The sequence below is a fragment of the Mustela nivalis genome (assembly GCF_964662115.1).
Source record: "Mustela nivalis genome assembly, chromosome: 8".
Lineage (NCBI taxonomy): Eukaryota > Metazoa > Chordata > Mammalia > Carnivora > Mustelidae > Mustela > Mustela nivalis.
In genome coordinates, this window is record NC_139027.1 from 28,928,737 (window position 1) to 28,947,364 (window position 18,628).

An 18,628-nucleotide genomic window follows, 5' to 3' on the forward strand; every position below is an offset into this window, starting at 1 on the left:
TACTTGATTTATAGAAGGCAAACTACTAGACGCCGCAGACAACCTCAAGAACTTCTGATGCTCTCACAACTGCGTTCAAGACTGTATCCGGGTAGATACATTCCTAACCATCTTTTTTCAAGGCTCACTTCCTTCCTCACATCAGTCTCTCCAGAGATGCTCACCCCAGACTAAGCTTCCTCCTACAGGACTTACGTAAACTACACAGAAAAGAGAAAAAGAAACAGAGCTACTCCCAGCCCCAATTCACCAGGGCGCTGGCCATGATTCTTAGAAGACTGAGTGCAAGAAAATAATTCAGCGACCTTTCCTCCCTTCTGGGTCAGCACTCCGCCTCAGAAGGTAAAACTACTCAAGAACTGTTACAACTGCTCCATGAATAGCCACGTTTTACCTTTTACAACGCAAAATTATCACACGCGATGGCGCAAAAACCTTACATTTTTTAAAGCAGTTAAAAATAAACAGATTGTGGGGCGCCTGGGTGGCTCGGTTGGTTGAGCGACTGCCTTCGCCTCGGTTCATGGTCCTGGAGTCCCGGGATTGGGTCCCGTGTCGGGCTCCCTGCTTGGCGGGGAGTCTGCTTCTCCCTCGCCCTTCTCATACTCTCTCTCTCTCAAATAAATAAATAAAATCTATTTTAAAAAAAAAAGAATAAACAGATTGTGGAATAATGTACTTTTCTAAATCTTGGCCTGATTGAGAAAACTTCAGATTCCAACCTCAGGTTTGAGGTGCTACCAAGGGATGGCGTTTTCTTGAGATTTGAAGTTAAGCTATGATTGTAGGTTTTTCAGATCTCCCTATAAACACCCGAGCAGGCTTGATAGTTCAAAACTTACCATTTGGCAACGAAGGGCTGTCATTTTTGTCAATTAAAAACTCACCACTGGAGATGCTTCAGAGATGAATGGTAATTTGAGGAGGTTGTGATAAATATTGGAGCATGGCTTCGTAAGATTTAATTTTCATGCCTTAGAATCACTAGCACCTACAGTATCCTCATTCTGAGAGTGCTTACTGTGTTGTGCCAGGTTCTGGGGAAGGAAGATCCCATAGTGGGTAGAAGACGACGGTGCTGGATTAGAATTAGTAAACCTGGATCTGGATCCCAACTCCCTCTCATGAGCAGTGAGATGTTCACCAGACTGTCCAGCCTCTCTGGGCTAATAATGGGACAATGGGACAAGAATCCCAACAGCCAAAGATTGTGGTGAGAGTAAATGATGTGGGTATGAGAAGGGCTGCCCTATCCCTGTAGCCCCTGTGCAGGGACTGGGAGAAAGTGACCCTTAAGATGTGTTCTGCCTCAGGACACAGCATTCAGTAAACAGAGCATGGGCTGAATCCCTGGCTGCCCTCTCAGCTGGTGTCCTGTGTTCAGTACAACCTATAAAATGTTCAAGAGCTGGCCATCTGTTAGCATCCTAGCATACAATCATTAAAACAGTTCAGATGGGGCGCCTGGGTGTCTCAGTCATTAGGCAGCTGCCTTTGGCTTGGGTTATGATCCCGGGGTCCTGGGAACGAGCCCCGCATTCAGTTCCCTGTTCGGTGTGGAGCCTGTTTCTCCCTCTCCCACTCCCTCTGCTTGAGTTCCCTCTCTCACTGTGTCTTTCTCTGTTGAATAAATAAATAAATAAAATCTTTAAAAAAAAATAGTGAGTTAAAGCCTCTGCCTTTGGCTCGGGTCATGATCTCAGGGTCCTGGGATTGAGCCCCGCATCGGGCTCTCTGCTCAGTAGGGAGCCTGCTTCCCTCTCCCGCCTCTGCCTGCCTCTCTGCCTACTTGTGATCTCTATTAAATAAATAAACAAAAAAATAAAAAAATAAAAAAATTTAGATTATTCCACTAGTAAAAGGGCCACTCAATGGAGATGGCCACCATGTCAAAGACCTACTATTTAGCTTTCCTATTTAAGACACTTAAAAATGACAATCTTGGGGCGCCTGGGTGGCTCAGTGGGTTAATCCTCTACCTTCAGCTCAGGTCATGATCTCAGGGTCCTGGGATCGAGCCCCACATTGGGCTCTCTGCTCAGCAGGGAGCCTGCTTCCCCCTCTCTCTCTGCCTGCCCCTCTGTCTACTTGTGACCTCTCCTCTGCCAAATAAATAAATAAATAAAATCTTTAAAAAAAAAAAAACACAACAATCTGAAAATACTCTTGGAATTATCTATTATCACACGTACAGAACTTGTTTTACTTTGCAATCAGGAACCATGCTACAATGAAGCATAAATTACTGAGTTTAAATAAAGAATGTTTTCCCAAAGAGAAAAAGGCACTGGAGCCAAAAAAACAAATAACATCTTAAAATGTTAAAGTGATACAGATTTTTTATATGCACTAAAGTAAAACATGAAAGAACAGAGAAGGCTGACTCACTGCAACCCTTGCAAGAGTACGCAGGACTGTATTTAGGCAAGAGCTGAAGCAAGGCAGTGACTCAACCGCTGGGCTGGAGGGACAGATTCCAAAGAGATGGAGCAGCTCTGGCTGAGCCCAGGACTGACCACCGACTGGGAGAGGACCCAGGGGCAGGTGGGTGGGAGGGAAGGGCAGAGGAAGGCAGGCCAAAGACGGAGGAACGGAGGGAGTGGGTGGGGAAAGTCAGAGGATGAGATAGAGCTGAGCCATGGAGAATTTTCCAAATTTGGGATTCAGTTTGTGGTTAGGTACCAAAATTAATCAGGAGATCGTTCCCTTCCCCAAAGTAAGAAGATGTGGACTGCTTCCAGTGAATATATAGCATCTTTGAAGTGATGACAAACACAGAAATATTGATAAAGAGGGGGAGAGGGGAGTCTAGGTGGCTCAGTGGGTTAAGCCTCTGCCTTTAGCTTGGGTCATGATCCCGGGGTCCTGGGATCGAGCCCCGCATCAGGCTCTCTGCTCAGCAGGGAACCTGCTTCCCCCTCTCTCTCTCTGCCTACCTCTCGGCCTGCTTGTGATCTCTCTCTCTCTCTCTCTAATAAGTAAAATCTTTAAAAAAAAAAAAAGAGGAGGCAAAAGAGGAAAAAATTATTTTTATTTAAGTATAGTTTTCTACATCTGAAATTCCCCCTCAAGAGTAAAAAAGAAATGATCAACATATAGTATATTATTGATGGGGGGTGGTGGGGAGAGAAATAAATTATATCTAAAGTCAACAAGAACAGTTATCAGAGGACCCCCAAAAAACAAAATTGGATAATTATTAAAGGCCCATTAGCAATACTTCTCCTCCAGGAAAGAGCACAAGGGAAGGTTTGTTTTTTTGTTTTTAAGATTTTATTTATCCATGAGAGAGAGAGCATAAGCGGGGGGAGGGGCCTCCCTTCAAGCTGAGCTGGGAGCCTGAAGTGGGGCTCGATCCTGGGACTCCAGGATCATGACTTGAGGTGAAGGCAGACACTTAACTGACTGAGTCACCCAGGTGTCCCACAAGGGGGTTTTTAAGTTCAGCACAAAATGAGCTCTTTCCACAACAAATGCTATCTCCCACCAAACACACACCCAGGCATCTACATGCCCATTAGAACTGGTCCTCTCTGAAGATGAAATTGACCTTTTCACACAATCACAGTCCCTGTGGACCAAGTGAGAAGTAGTGTAAAGATGACTGTAGCAGAGTGAATGGTATGAGAACAGCTTTTTTTTTTTTTTTAAGATTTCATTTATTTATTTGACAGAGAGAGATCACTAGTAGACAGAGAGGCAGGCGGAGACAGAGAGAGGAGAAAGCAGTCTCCCTGCCAAGCAGAGAACCCTAAGTGGGACTCTATCCCAGGACCCTGAGATCATGATCTGAGCCAAAGGCAGAGGCTTAACCCACTGAGCTACCCAGGTGCCCCAAGAGTAGAGCTTTTGAGCTTGGACCCAAAAGGGCTGGTGCTGGTTGACTTGACCAGTTACCACATGTATTATTATCATGGACAAAACTCTCAGCCTCTCACTGCCTATGTCCTCCTCTATAAAACATAACTAAAAATGCCCATTTTCACAGAGCTCTCAAGAGGAGTGAGCCATTACCTATGAGACAGTTAGATGGCCGGCATGCACAAGGTTCACAATGTTAGATCCCTTTCTCCGGGCCTAGAAACCAGGGTTGATTTAATAAAGGACTAATTAACTTAACAATTTTCAGTATGTGATGTCCCAGATTCAGTTTCTCAAGAAAAGAGATATAAAAATAATTTAGATATAGAAATATAAAAAGAAAAAGAAGATATTACATAAATTTTGCTAAAAATGTTGAGGTTTTCACAAAAGTGCTCTTTTGTGAAACACTTCAGATTATTATTGTTTCTGGCTAGTAAAAAACAATAAATGCTCAGAGAATAAATGTTGTGGAAGATTTCTAATTGTATGGACTTCATTTTAATTCTCCTCAAGAAACACAACATGATGTCACTGAATCACCATAATTCAACCAGTTACTATCAACGTTCCAACAGCAAATTTCATTTTGGGGACACTGAGATCCTTTCGGTCACCCACCATGTCTTGGTGCCAGAAGATCAAGACCATGACACCAAAATAGCAGAGCCCACTCTGCACCTCTTGCCCACAAGCACCCATGGTTTAGTCATAACACACTGCAGAACATTGTACTCACGAAAATAGGTCCCAGAAAATCTATCTGTCCTTCTAAGTTCAGCTAGTGTTATAGACTAAATATGTGCCTCATCCCCCAGATCCCCATGTTGAAGCCCCACGCTCTAATGTGATGACATGGGCAGGTGAGGAAATTTGGGAAGTAATGAGATTTATTTTTACTTTTTTCCACACTCTCATAACTTCTATTATAGTGTATTATTATAATTGCTCTACTTTATTATTGTTGTGGTTAATCTCTTACTATGCCTAATTCATTTATTCATTTGTAATTAAAATTTTTTTAAAGTTTTATTTAAATTCTAGTTGGTTAACATACCGTGGAATATTGGTTTCAGGAGTAGAATTTAGTGAGTCATCACTTACATCTAACACCCAGTGCTCAGCAAAAGTGGTATTTAGTGCCCTCCTTAATGTCCATCACCCACTGAGACCATCCCCTGTGCACCTTCCCTCTATCAACCCCCGCTTGGTTCTCTGTAGGGGAAGTAATTAGGTTTAGATGAAGTCATGAGAGTAGAGCTGTCATGATGGGATTAGTGCCCTTATTAGGAGGGGAATAAAGACCAGAGCACAGATTCCCTCTCTCACTATCATGTGAGCACATCAAGAAGGTGGGTGTCTGGACACCAGGAAAAGAGCCCCACCAGGAACCGGATCTGTGAGCATCACGATCTCAGACTTCCAATCTCCCCAACTGTAAGAGTAAGTTTTGGTTGTGTAAGCTACCCAGACTATGGAATTTTGTTATGGTAGCCCGAGCCAATTCATACAGATAGCAATGGTTTCTTATGAATATACCGTGTCCAAAAGAAATGGCCTAAGAGCCAGGAAGGACTAGTACAAAGAACACCAGAGTAGGAACCACAAAGCCTCAGTTCTAGTCCTCACCAGCCACAAAGTCAATACCAGATGTGAAATAAACGAATTCACTTCTCTGGACTTCAGCTTCCTCATTAATAAACTTTTAAGTATAGAATAACTGCTCATACTCAACAATGTGCCTACATTCTATGATTTTATAAAGGCTCCAGTGCAGAAGTAGAGAATAACCAGGCAGCTATGAGTGGCATGGTCTGCCATATCAGGGAAATCCTACGAAGGTCAGTGTTCCTTAAATGTCCCGTGCCTACCAAATTGATGCAGAACATTCTCTGAGGCCGCGTGTTCACCAGTCCTAACGACATGACCTGACCGAGATAAGGGTGATCAGTGATGATCAGAATGAGTCTCCTCTTCTTCTTCTTCTTTTAAGATTTTATTTATTTATTGACACAGAGAGAGAGAGATCACAAGTAGACAGAGAGGCAGGCAGAGGGGGAAGGGGAAGCAGGCCCCCCGCTGAGCAGAGAGCCTGATTCGGGGCTCCATCCCAGGATCTGGGATCATGGCCTGAGCTGAAGGTAGAGGCTTAACCCACTGAGCCACCCAGGTGCCCCTGGTCTCCTCTTCTTGACCAAACTTCATGCTCATCCCTTTCCTGAGAGCCAGTACTCACCAAAAAACAACAACGACAACAACAACAAAAAAAAAAAAAACGCAGCTCTGTCTTCCTGAAAATAGTCTCGGCTCTTAAAACAGCTATTTTCTAGATTATAGTAATTATAGTAAATTACATTATGATTATCAAGAGGCAAAGTATCAGAAATCATTCAAGAGTCATGGAGATGTGGATTTTGCATATTGTGAACTGTGACCCATAGAAAATCACATTATGATTTATCACCCTCCACTGCACGGGTCTCCTGTAAATTCTTCCACCTGTGCCGTTGAGATGTTCATCTCCACCCAGAGCTAGAAAAATCTCATTCCAATGTTCTGGCAGAAAACTGGAGCTTTTCTGGCAAACAGAAGCTATACCCTCAGTACTCTAAATTTGGTTGAGGAATGTGAATCCCTTTTTTGGAAATCCTGGACTTCTCGTAAGAACCAGAATGAGGCCCCTTATGGGGAAAGTTTTAACTGTATATAATGGGGACGGGGTTTCATCCAAACTTCTGTTCCAGCTCTTCTTTATTCCTATCATCAGTCTACTCCACTATGATATAAACACATCTCCACTGTGGCAAAGTGACTTTTACCCATCTTCCCAGCCACACGGTGTTCCTGTAGCCTCCGGACCAACGGTGGTCCCAAACTAAACTGGAAAACCTCATTAGAGCTCCTCAGTGTCCATGCACTGCAACATTAAATATGCTTATTTCTATGTGCCAGTAAGAAAGAGGGTCCAAATATCGAAGCCTATCATTAATGCAACTACAGCAACATATTTGATCAACTTGTCCTAAAGGCCTGTTGTCATAAAGGAGAATTTTGTACAGGGGAGCACAGGCGGGATAACGGGCATTGTCTCCTAAGAAGAGGAAAACGCTTAAATACTTCCAGATTTTCTAAAAGAACTTGTAAAAAAATTTGCTTTGGCTTGAGCAGAACATTCTTTATAGGCAAGGGGTTTTTTTGTTGTTGTTATTGTTGTTGTTGTTGTTGTTTTAAATCCACCCAGCTTTCTTTTATTAGAGTAATTAAAACAATGTTAGGCATTTGGGGTATCTGATACAACCATAATCCTCTGATATTTCAGGCTATTGATTTTACAAAATATCTACTGTGACTAGGGCATTAACTGCTGGAAATGTACCCACATTGATTTCTGACAGTGTATTTGTTTAAAGCCTGCTGAAGCCAAACCATGGGCTTCAAGGAATTCCAGACAACTACTTTAGTTTATGAAACGGTCTTTTAAAAGTTACACAAAGGCAAAAATGGTTTTAAAAGTAACATACAAAGGAAAAAAAAGTTCTTAAGCCTGAAACTTCTGATTCTGCTTGACATCATTTCTTTTTTTTTTTTTTTTTTTGCTCTTTAATTTTTTTATTTTTTATAAACATATATTTTTATCCCCAGGGGTACAGGTCTGTGAATCACCAGGTTTACACACTTCACAGCACTCACCAAAGCACATACCCTCCCCAATGTCCATAATCCCACCCCCTACTCCCAAACTCCCTCCCCCCAGCAACCCTCAGTTTGTTTTGTGAGATTAAGAGTCACTTATGGTTTGTCTCCCTCCCAATTCCATCTTCGCAGCAACATCTTCCTAGGAACATCGCCAAAGGCAAGGGAAGCAAGGGCAAAAATGAACTATTGGGATTTCATCAAGATCAAAAGCTTTTTCACAGCAAAGGAAACAGTTAATAAAATCAAAAGACAACTGACAGAATGGGAGAAGATATTTGCAAACGACATATCAGACATCATTTCTAAAGAAACAATTAAATTTGGGCTATTTTCTCCATCTCTACAATGATTTAAGCATTTCAACAGTTGCTTGTATCTTGCTATTTGTATCTTGCTATTTGTACATTGTATTTGTACATTGTATTTGTATTTGTACATGTATTTGTACATTGTACATCGTGAAAAGAATAAGTATTGCCATCATTATATTCTGACATCATAATTGCCATTAGCCTGTCCTCGCAGCAAAACAACACAAATCATATCGTAAATCCTTGCCCTCGATACGGAGAAGATGAAATTTATTCAAAGTTCCATTACCCAGGATGTGAGTAAAAAGACAGACTTGTGTTGAGAGGGAAATAAAGATGGGCATCCAGAAATGGCTGTGATCCGTGACAGCCGGATCACTCCCAAAATGATGAACATAAAGGCCTCTTTCCCCCAATGTTTCTTTCTACAACTGTATTGAGGGAAATTTTCTATATTAAGCTTCAGTGCATCTCAGGTTCTTTTTTTGTTTATGTAGAGATACTGCAAGGAACAAAACACATTTTGGGTCTCATACCACTGTGCAAATTCTAACACGTGCCTCATCTGGTTACGCTCCCAGGTTTTCTGTGCCTTATCCAAGTACACAGATCTCAAAACTAGTAATTACCTGTGGTTTGGTTGCAAATAGTGTAGAAAAACTGAATGCCACAAATCATATTAATAGGTTTCTTTAGTTCCCTGGGAGCAGGAAACCAGGTCTGTCTTGACCACACGCCACCACTTGTGGCGGGAACATTCACTGCTCACCAAAGAACCACTTGTCCTAGCTTCCCCACATATGCCGGCTTCCTAACTACCATGGGTCAGCTCAGACTCCTGCTAACAAAACAGCAGAGAGCGGGGGGTTTAAATAACAGATGTGCATTCCTCACAACTCTGTAGGCTTAAAGTAAGAGAATGGTCAGCTCTGGTGAGGTCTTTCTTCCTGGCTCGTAGGAGGCTGGCCTCTTGCTCTGTCCACATATGGCAGAGAACGGGAGTCCTCGGGGATCACTTCTTAAAAGGACACTAATTCTGTCACGTCAAGGCTCCGCCCCTACAATCTCACTGAATCTTAATGACCTCCTCATTGACTCCACCCCCAAATAAAGTCACGTTCGAGGCTGAGATTTCCACATACATTTTGGGAGGGCCACAAATGAGTCTGTAGCCCTGACAGGCAGGGCCAAGTGACTCCTTTTGAACAAGGGCTGTGGGAAAAGGAGGGTCCCTCGCAGCACCTCTTTCTCCCCATTGTAGGAATTAAGGAGGCCACCTATTGCCGATAGCGTAGCATTAAGGTGGTAGAAGCCCATCAGTTTGGCACTGGAGGGAGATCTAGCAGAGAGCTCTCTGCAAAATGCAAGCTTCTGTCATGTTAATTTCTGACTAGAGCGCAACCTAGCCAAACCTAATAATGTATTTACTGACTATTCACCTGTGCCCTGCGCTGAGCTCAATTCCTAAAAGGCCCTCCTCTCACAAGAAGCACAGCCTTGTAGGGGGAAAGAGGGAAGAAACCAACCATTTTAAGAGAATGACATTCAAAATGGTCTGACTGGATTCCAAATGCAGTGAGATTTCAGGGAGGAGAGAGTGAACATGGGCCCGGAGGACTGGAAGGCTTTCTGGAGGAGCCAACACCGGAGAGGAAGCTCTCAGGTCAGGCCGGATGTGGGACATCATCGTAGGTCTTGATGTTTTTGATATTGATGCAATTTGCTCCGTCCACAGATTTTGTGCATATGTAACTATCAGTGGCACTTAAGACCGGAAAAGAAGAAAGATATCAAAATTACCACAATCAGAGGACTGCAGGACCAGAGGAAGCCATGGTAGTCTTCTCAGCCAAAGTTATTTGAAAAAAAAAAAAAAATTCTGAGGGCCAGAAGTAGGGCACGTTTGCAAAAAAAATGGAGACAGATCTATGGACGTGGAAACACCCACAGAGCTGGTCCCCACTTCTGAGCCTCCATTTCATATAAGTAAATGGGAGAGAAAAATGCCAACTTCACCTTGTGTTTTAGTTTTAAAGGTCACGTAAGGTCCTAAATGGCAATGTTGTCTATCAACTATTGATTTTATACAAACGCACTGAATTACTAGGACGCCTGCCGCTAAGCTGCAGAACCCTCATACCATCTTCTGAACAACTCCATTAAAGCCTGCACATTCTCTAAACTGGACCTCTTCAAAGTGTCATCTCATTGCTGTTTTTGTTCAAAATGGTTAGAGCTACTCTGTCTGGATTTCAGAATACTCTTCAGGGCTGAAGATGCACATTTTAAATGTCCTCCATGGTGCACATCCTTGATTGCTGGAGGCTGAAGTGACCACTGGAAGGCTTCGATCCACTGACACTGTAGCAAATGAGTGAGGTGCAGAGAGAGAGAGAGAGAGACTAATTTTCTTAGGCAGCCCCGAAACCGATTCTGAAACAGCAGCTTCAAAAGAGCCGTGGCAAGTCTGTTTGTACGACAGCATCGTTAGAATAAAGACACAGTCTCATGAAAAAGACCTCAAGGAGACAGAATATTCTATCTCCTACATACATTTTCTGATATATATAAAAGGAAATGGGGGGAGGGGGGAGAATGGGAGGATGAGAAAGAAAAAGAAACCTGGACTATCTTCACTGTAGGAGAAGAGGCAGGACAGCCCGGGGCAGACATTCTGTCATCTCTCAACCCAGGGCAATGTTGCTTTCTTCTCCACAAATTTATGGGTCAGATTCCAGAGGACTGGGGTTTATTTTGATTTTTTTTTTTTAAGTAAACCAGATGATTCCACTTTGTTTTAGCGAATCTCAATTCTAAGAGATCATGTAGATGAAGCCAAAAAAAAAAAAAAAAAAAGCCAACAGACCCTAGAATATCAGCTGCGGCTCTAAACAATTTTGTAATGTACAGAGCCCCTGTCAACCAGCATCTCAAGTCTTGGTCCCTTCAAACTACTTCCAGTGAACTCAGAACTGTCACCGTCAAACGTGAGCACCACAAAATCGTACCACGTTGCCAGCACCTGAAGCGACCTATCACACTGCCACTCTCCGCTGCCCCCGAAATTCCTTCATTGCCTGTTGCTCAGCAACCGTGGGAGTCTAATTATTAATAGGTATCTTATTTTAGTGAGCCCTAGAGGTATAAAACATGGAGATCTGATATTCCATGTCGTGATAAAGGCATTTTCATTGCCAGTAAAATGAAAACCATCTGAGAGCAGGGGCTTGAGGAGGACTCAGGAAGCGTAAACGTGTCTATGAAACAGACCAGGGGCCGTGAACACTGAAAGCGGACACTTGGAGGCACCCAGAAACACTGGCCCGGGTGAAGACCAGTGTTGGGCAGTGGGAAGGGGAATGTCTGGGTCATCCACCATTCTCTGAAGGACTCTACTGCAGTTCTATGAATCTATATTTTGATTATCCTAATGTCTTAGTCCTACGTTCGCTCCAAGTCAAACTAGCAGTTCTCCCTGCCATTGGCAGAAGCTCAGTGACATGCAGCTCTTTCTCCCTTTGGATTTTATCCCTGTCTTTATTGATCTTTACAGCTCTAAGGAAGAGGGGCCTCGCACGAAGAAGGTCTGGCAGAGGCTGCTGGAACAAGACCAGCCCCTGCCAGAGAGCCCCGGGCTCCCGTCACTGACATGTGTGGGACACGCTCAGGGATAGCTCTGCTGCCGACACAGGTAAGCTTTGGCAAGGGTGGCCTTTTTAGATCCACTGGAGACAACCAGACTCACTAACACTCAATTAAATTTTTCTTCGATTATGCCAAAGGAGTATTTGAATGGGACACTGAAGAAAAACCCAGATGTCCTAGGAAGTGCCTGGTGTTAATGACTTATTCCACCTGAAGGAGGCCAAACATCAGTAAATGCAATCAGACACCGCCAGTGGGGCTCTCTGCTCACAGAGAAGGCCGATGTCTGGTAGCCCTGGCCCATCCTTTCCCAGTCACTGCCTGGCAGTACATCTGCAAGGAGATGAAGGCCAAGTTCACCGGGGATGGCCCTGCCCCTCCAAGTATGTGGCTGGGGAAATGAGGACGGGCCGAGGGCCACATGCACACCTGTACCCATGGCTGACCCAACCTGGTGGACTCTGCTCCCCTTCACACAGAAGGGGTAATACATCCGCGAGAGGCCAAGCGTCTTTGGTAAAATGTCTTACAGTTGTTCCTTTTTTTTTTTTTTTTAAGATTTTATTTATTTATGCGGCAGAGAGAAATCACAAGTAGATGGAGAGGCAGGCAGAGAGAGAGAGAGGGAAGCAGCCTCCCTGCTGAGCAGAGAGCCCGATGCGGGATTCGATCCCAGGACCCTGAGATCATGACCTGAGCCAAAGGCAGCGGCTTAACCCACTGAGCCACCAAGGCTCCCCTAAAAAAACTTTTTTGAAACAAAAGTTAAGTGCCTGACCCTTCAAAAAGTGTGTGTGTGTGTGTGTGTCTTAGTACTAAGGTTTAGAGACTGGGAATGTTATTGAATTTATCTGCCAAAAAAGACAAATCTCCAATTATATCCAATTATTTCTCCAAAGGCCCACTCTGCTTCCATTTTTCGTGTCTAAAGAGAACTGATAAAACAACGTTTGGAACCTCTAAGAGGATCCCCCACATAATTCTTAGATTGCTTTAACTTAGTTTTGCCCCAGTTCTTATTACTTGTATGAGCAGGAATTAAAGGAAAGAAAGGCTTTTCCAATAGTTTCAGGATTTCACAACAAGTACTGCTCATTTCTCTTCTTCCTAATCCACATAATGATTATTTTTTCTACAGAATGCATATCATAGAATTTAATCTTACAGTTTGTTTCTTATGGGTTTTTTAAAAATGTATGGACATTTTATAGTTGCAAACTACAAAAGAGGGTTTGTATGTTGTTTGATCACCTTTATCTGTGCTAAAGCACTGTACTAAAAATATATTTTCTGTTTACACCTACTTCAGGTTTTCCAGTATTTCTGTTCTTAGTTAACTCAGGTGTTTATACATGGAATTTTCTGCTCTTTTGGCATTTTCAACAGGAAGGTCTTGAAGCACTTGAATTTTTTTGTCTCATTTTGTAATGTCTGTGTCTAATTAAGGGGCATGTTCCCGTGTTTAACAGAGAGCACATGATTGCACAACTAGGCAATGGCAGACCCAAGCATGGACGCTGGACCCCAAGCCCTACATCATGATACTAAACACTTCTCAGACGAGGTCTTTTCATACCATCTGGCATCATTAGGTCACTGCAAATGTTTGTTTCCAACAACTGGGCAACAAATAAAACATGCTTAAAACAACCAAAAACTCAAATGCCAAGTACATTTCAAATTTAGGTCACTGTTAATAGAACCAATTTAAAACAAAGGAAACCCTTGTACAATGGAAAAGGTATATATATTCAATGTTCCTGTGATGCAAAAAAAGAAATTGGAGGGGTATTTTCTGAAATTTGGCCTCTCCTTAGGGATGAAAACTAGCATGGAAATGTTCAAGTTTTAAGCATTCGAAATACCAGGAGATTTTTCTAAAAGTAGATGGTAATTGTAACCACTGGAGATGTAATTCTAACTTGATCAATACAGTAAGCAAACCTTCCAAAATGTTTTCAAACATACGACAATTTACTTCAGGCAGCACAGATACCTAATTGCCAAAATTATGACTTGTTAACGACCTCAGATTTAGACTACATTCAAGAAACCCATTTCTCTCAGCCACACCATACATTCTATTAATTTCTATCCTTTTAGTACTTTAACATGAATGTAATGATGCCTGTACCCAACAGATTCACACAGATATCAATGCTTTATATGATATAAAGAATAAGAAATTATTTTGAGGACTCAAAGATGGGACATCGGGATGCCTGGGTGGCTCAGTGGGTTAAGCCTCTGCCTTCGGCTCAGGTCATGATCCCAGCATCCTGGGATCAAGTCCCACATCAGGCTCCTTGCTCAGCAGGGAATCTGCTTCTCCCTCTGCCTCTACCTGCCACTCTGTCTGCCTGTGCTCACTCTCTCTGACAAATAAACAAATAAAATCTTTAAAAATAAAAAAGATGGGACATCACTTTCTAGAACAGTAAAACAGTAGGACTTATTCTTCCTCCCCACTCCATCCCCTGCCCTCGTATCTTGATACCCTCTGTCAAGGTGAAAAATATTATAAACTTCCAATTCCATTATTCCTGTTCTTTTCTCTTCATAATACAACAAACCAAAGAGATGCCCTCTGTTCTCATGAATTTATCCCCACTAGATTCACTTGCTGCCCACTAAATCTTCTCCATTCATTCACTCTCATTCCATCTCTGAAACTGCACTGGGTCTCCCAACTGATACTCAAGAATACACCATTCTTGATGTCAGTCAAGGATGGGGCTGCTTAAAACAAAGATGTACCTACTCATCTTCACCTTACAATCCTCCCCCAGGGTCAGTTAATCAAGGAGAGTGAGCATTTATCTGATTTCTGAAGCAAGGAAGTTCAGAATGGTCCAACTCATCACCATCTTTTTCTTTCCAACAGTCCATAATCAAATCCTGATGCCTGACTCTTCACAAAAACTCAGACATTCATTTTGACTTTCAACTTCACTTCTTAGACTGGACCCTGGTCAATTCACAAATGGACCAAGGCCAACCTCTCTTCCCTGGCCTCCCCATGTCTACCATTCCCAAATCTACCCACCCCATTCTTTCCTAAGTTGAAACTTTTAAAATTACTTTTTTAAAAAAAAAGATTTTATTCATGTATTTGACAGAAAGATAGAGAGAGCACAAGTAGGCAGAGCAGCAGGCAGAGGGAGAGAGAGAAGCAGGCTCAACACTGAGCAGGGGGTCTAATGCGGGGCTCGATCCCAGGACCCTGGGATCATGACCTAAGCCGAAGGCAGCTGCTTAATGAATGAGCCACCCAGGAGCCCCTAAAATTACTTTCTTAAAATTCATAAAATGTATCAAAGTTATAGCTTTTAAGTTCAGCTTAAAATTCGATTATTCTAAGTCGAGAAAGTGATCATTTTTCTGTTTCTCTTCCTCAAGAAATTATCAAAGACTCTGACATATTCAAAGAATAATACAATGATCACTTGAATACCCACCTCCCAGGGTCAACAACAGTTAGGATTTTGCCGTATTTCCATGTAAAATGCACTTGAAAATAAATTATAGACATCACGGGATTTTACCCCTAAAACTTTCAACATACATCTCTCAAGATAAAGGACACGGTCCTACATAATAACCCCAACACCATTATCACACCTAAACAACAACAATTCCAAAATATCATCAAATATCCAGTCCTGTTTAGATTTCCCCAATTGCTCCCCGAATGTCCTTTAGAGTGGGGTGTTGCGTGTACATGTTGTTCTAACCAGGATTTGATTAAGGTTCATATGTTACATTTGTCACTGTGTCCCTTTGTTTCTCTCTAGAAAAGTCACTCTGCCCTTTTTTTCCCATGAGAAGATTTTTGAAGAAACCAGACAATAATGTCCCACATTATGAATCTGTCTGAGGGAGGAGGCATGTGTGTGATACTTTTAGTTGGCTTCCTCTTTCCTGATGAGCTGGAGAGGTCACGGTGTAAGAGCTTGAATAGGTTCAGGTTAAACATTTTTGGCCAGAGTACCTCAAGGATGATGTGCAAATGCTGTACTTCAACCCCAAGTTTACCATCTAATTATTAGAATGTGCCATAGAAACAAGGGCAATTTATGCCAAATTTGTTCTGTATATGACCTCTCCTGGCAACACAAAAACTGAGGTGCTTACCCATGACTCTAAGGCATTCAAAGCCTCAATAGCCAAAATCTGCAGCTCGTAAGAGTGTTTCAACTCAGCAAAACAATGCGTCCTGAGTGGATGTATGCTGTTGTTTCTGCAATTCATTCACAATCTACCTACACCTCTTCCTGGAGTTTTATTTGCAAACTAACCACAGCAAGAAAGCACACATGTTTTTTCCAACACCCTTATAGGATGTATCTTGTATACTACTGCCTATTTACCAGTAGTGTATATTTTCTTTTTTTTTTTTTTAAGATTTTATTTATTTGAGAGAGAGAGAGACAGAGAGAGAGCACAAGCAGGGGTAGAGGCAGAGGAAGAGGGAGAAGCACGGAGCAGGGAGCCTAACACTAAGACTCCATCCCAGGATGCTGGGATCATGACCTGAGTAGAAGGCACCCAGGTGCCCCCGCAGTATATTTTTAAATGCCCAGATCATCCTAATTACACAAATTAATTGGGCAATCACAGGTACCCGGCAACACTTCTCTCAGTAACAAGAAGACAAATAGACAGTGAGAATGTTTTCTGAAAACAGGTCTCATTTTGAAGCTGTGTATGAGTGACTACACATGCAAAATAAATTAAGAACTGAGATCACTGCTGGATCATTCAGACCGAAAGTCAGAAAAGTATCCAGATAAGGAAAAAGTATTCCACAGAGTTTGAATTATTTGGGCAACACCACTAATTACCCAATTCACTTTGACTGTATTGTCCAGCTGAGGCTCAAAAGCAGTTTATTTTTACCCATTCTGGTAAGCAATCATCTCCCTACTATTATACCAAAGTTGTAAGTTTGTTAATGCCTCCTTTTGTTACTTTTTAGGCTCTGTGTTCCAACTTGGAAATCAGGGAGAAAGATACTAGGCACGTAGTTTTAAAAGGACCTGGTTTTTCCTTTCTCATGACCAACCCAAGCCGGAATGACTAAACAATGCAAATGGCACCAAAATCATCCTCTCTCTCCAAGGCCAGCCCAGGGCAACATTGTGAAGTGTGAAGCTTCTTTAGACCACTGACCCTATCAGAACCTGCGCTTAGCACAAGAATCCAGTCTTCACTTCTAAACTAAATTGATGACGTTCCTTCTCTAAAAAGCATTTGTCTAAGCCTGGTCTTCAACTGAGGAATGAAAAGGTGCCCTTCAGTGGGCCCATGTCAGGTATCTGCAGGGGGGTGACAAAGGTTATGATTGGGGAAATCGAGCCTTCCTTGCTTTACTGAAATTACAGGACATGAGCAAACACCTACTCTATTTTTAAGTTTGACTCTATCTGGATAGATAAGCATCTTCTAAGCTAACACTTGCAGAGTTCTCTAATGTTGCAAAGCAGGGCTCACATTATGTTGTCTCATCTTGACACACCTCCATATTCTTAGCTCTAACTTACAGACAAGGAAGCTGATTTCCCAGCACAGTGCTGGGCCCACGGCACTAGCCAAGACCCTTGACTCTATCCCCATGGGTGCTCTTTTCTATTTGGGACTATAAACCAGTTTTGTCTTACTGCCCTGGAAGAAAGAGTATAACCCTACCATGAACTTGTCCAGAACCTAAAAAGTATTTTCTAGGTGTCAAAGCAGTAACAACTGATTCTACAAATACTTCCCACACACAGTATTTTTTTTTTTTAATATTCAGATAACAACAGCTAAATTATAATATAGTTACCTCATCTACTCTTCTCATGGGGGATCCAAACCATATCAAAATGACAAGGAGAACCATCGGACAAATCGACATCACTATCATGCGATCCCAAAGCAAGCAGCACAAAGTAGTTAGGGTAGAGGAACCAATGTATTTCCATTGCCTTTGCTATGTATATTCAACAATGAGTTTTAAAGAAAGTCAAGCCTTTCTCCCACTTTATTATATAGGCCTGAAGTTACATGTAAATTCAATATTAAAATACATTTCAAACAACTCTTGTATCGCCATCCTAGTGATGAATTTTTATCAGGAGAGGAAAGATGTCAAGTTATTACTACACAAAGGGGTCAGATTTCCTCTGTACCTACAACCCACAAGCTATTGCAAAAAGGCATAAAGGTTTTCAAACATCTTTGCAGAATTCATCTCACATACTATGTCTCACGTCAGACACATATTTTATACATAGATCACCTTAAATGAAGAAAATATATAAACAGGCAATCATGGACTTCCAACAGCAATTATGAAAGATCACTACTTAATATTACAGACTGAGGTCAGCAAACTTTTTTGTAAAGGGCTTTGCAGACCACATTTTAGGACTTGGCTGTCACATGATCTCACCGACACAACATAATTTTATCATATAGCATGAATGCAAGGACAGACCTACGCACATGTATGGATGTGTCTGTGTTCCAGTACAACTTAAAAACAGGCTCGTGGGTCAGTCTGCCAGCCCCTTCTGTAGAAGATGATCTTACCAACTCCGGTTTTCCTACTACTACAAGACCACATCTAGAAGGCGTTCCTAACACGGGCTAGACGGTGTTGCTCACCTGTGACCCGACGGTTTCCTGGAAGCAACGGCCAAGCTGCGTCTTTGCAGCCACGGGATAGACATGAGGGATGACTTGCTGGTGAGAGTACGTGGAATGTACTGTCTGTGTCTTCTGGACAGGAAGCCCTTGGTAAGAGATTTGGGATTGGCCTGGTTGAGCTTCTTTTGCCTTCTGGCCTGTTGGGCCATCAATTCTTGAAACCTGATGTATCTGGACTGAAGCCTCTGGAGGGTGTTTCACATGGATGTTGACTATGTTGGGAGGAAATTTCACTAAAAGAGATCAGAACAAAAAGTCAGTCATGAATATCCTGCAAATTGGCACGAGAGCAAATATTACATACACACGTATGCAGCTATATGTGTATCCCCACCCAGGGCATAAAATATAGAGTGCATAAGCATGTCTGCTGTATAGCCATCAACTCTGGAGAAGAAGAGGATACATCTCAAATACAAACTAGC

At 42.3% G+C, this 18,628-nt stretch overlaps 1 protein-coding gene across 16 annotated transcripts in view; it reads right to left on the reverse strand.

The window, feature by feature from the left end:
• The window catches only part of LTBP1 (latent transforming growth factor beta binding protein 1), a 401,809-nt gene that overhangs the window by 174,522 nt on the left and 208,659 nt on the right, over positions 1-18,628 (reverse strand). For all 16 annotated transcript variants that reach the window (XM_082745539.1, XM_082745535.1, XM_082745542.1 and 13 more), the window contains one exon: positions 18,162-18,436. In XM_082745539.1, the coding sequence (XP_082601665.1) occupies positions 18,162-18,436 (275 nt within the window). The remainder of the gene's footprint in view (positions 1-18,161; positions 18,437-18,628) is intronic.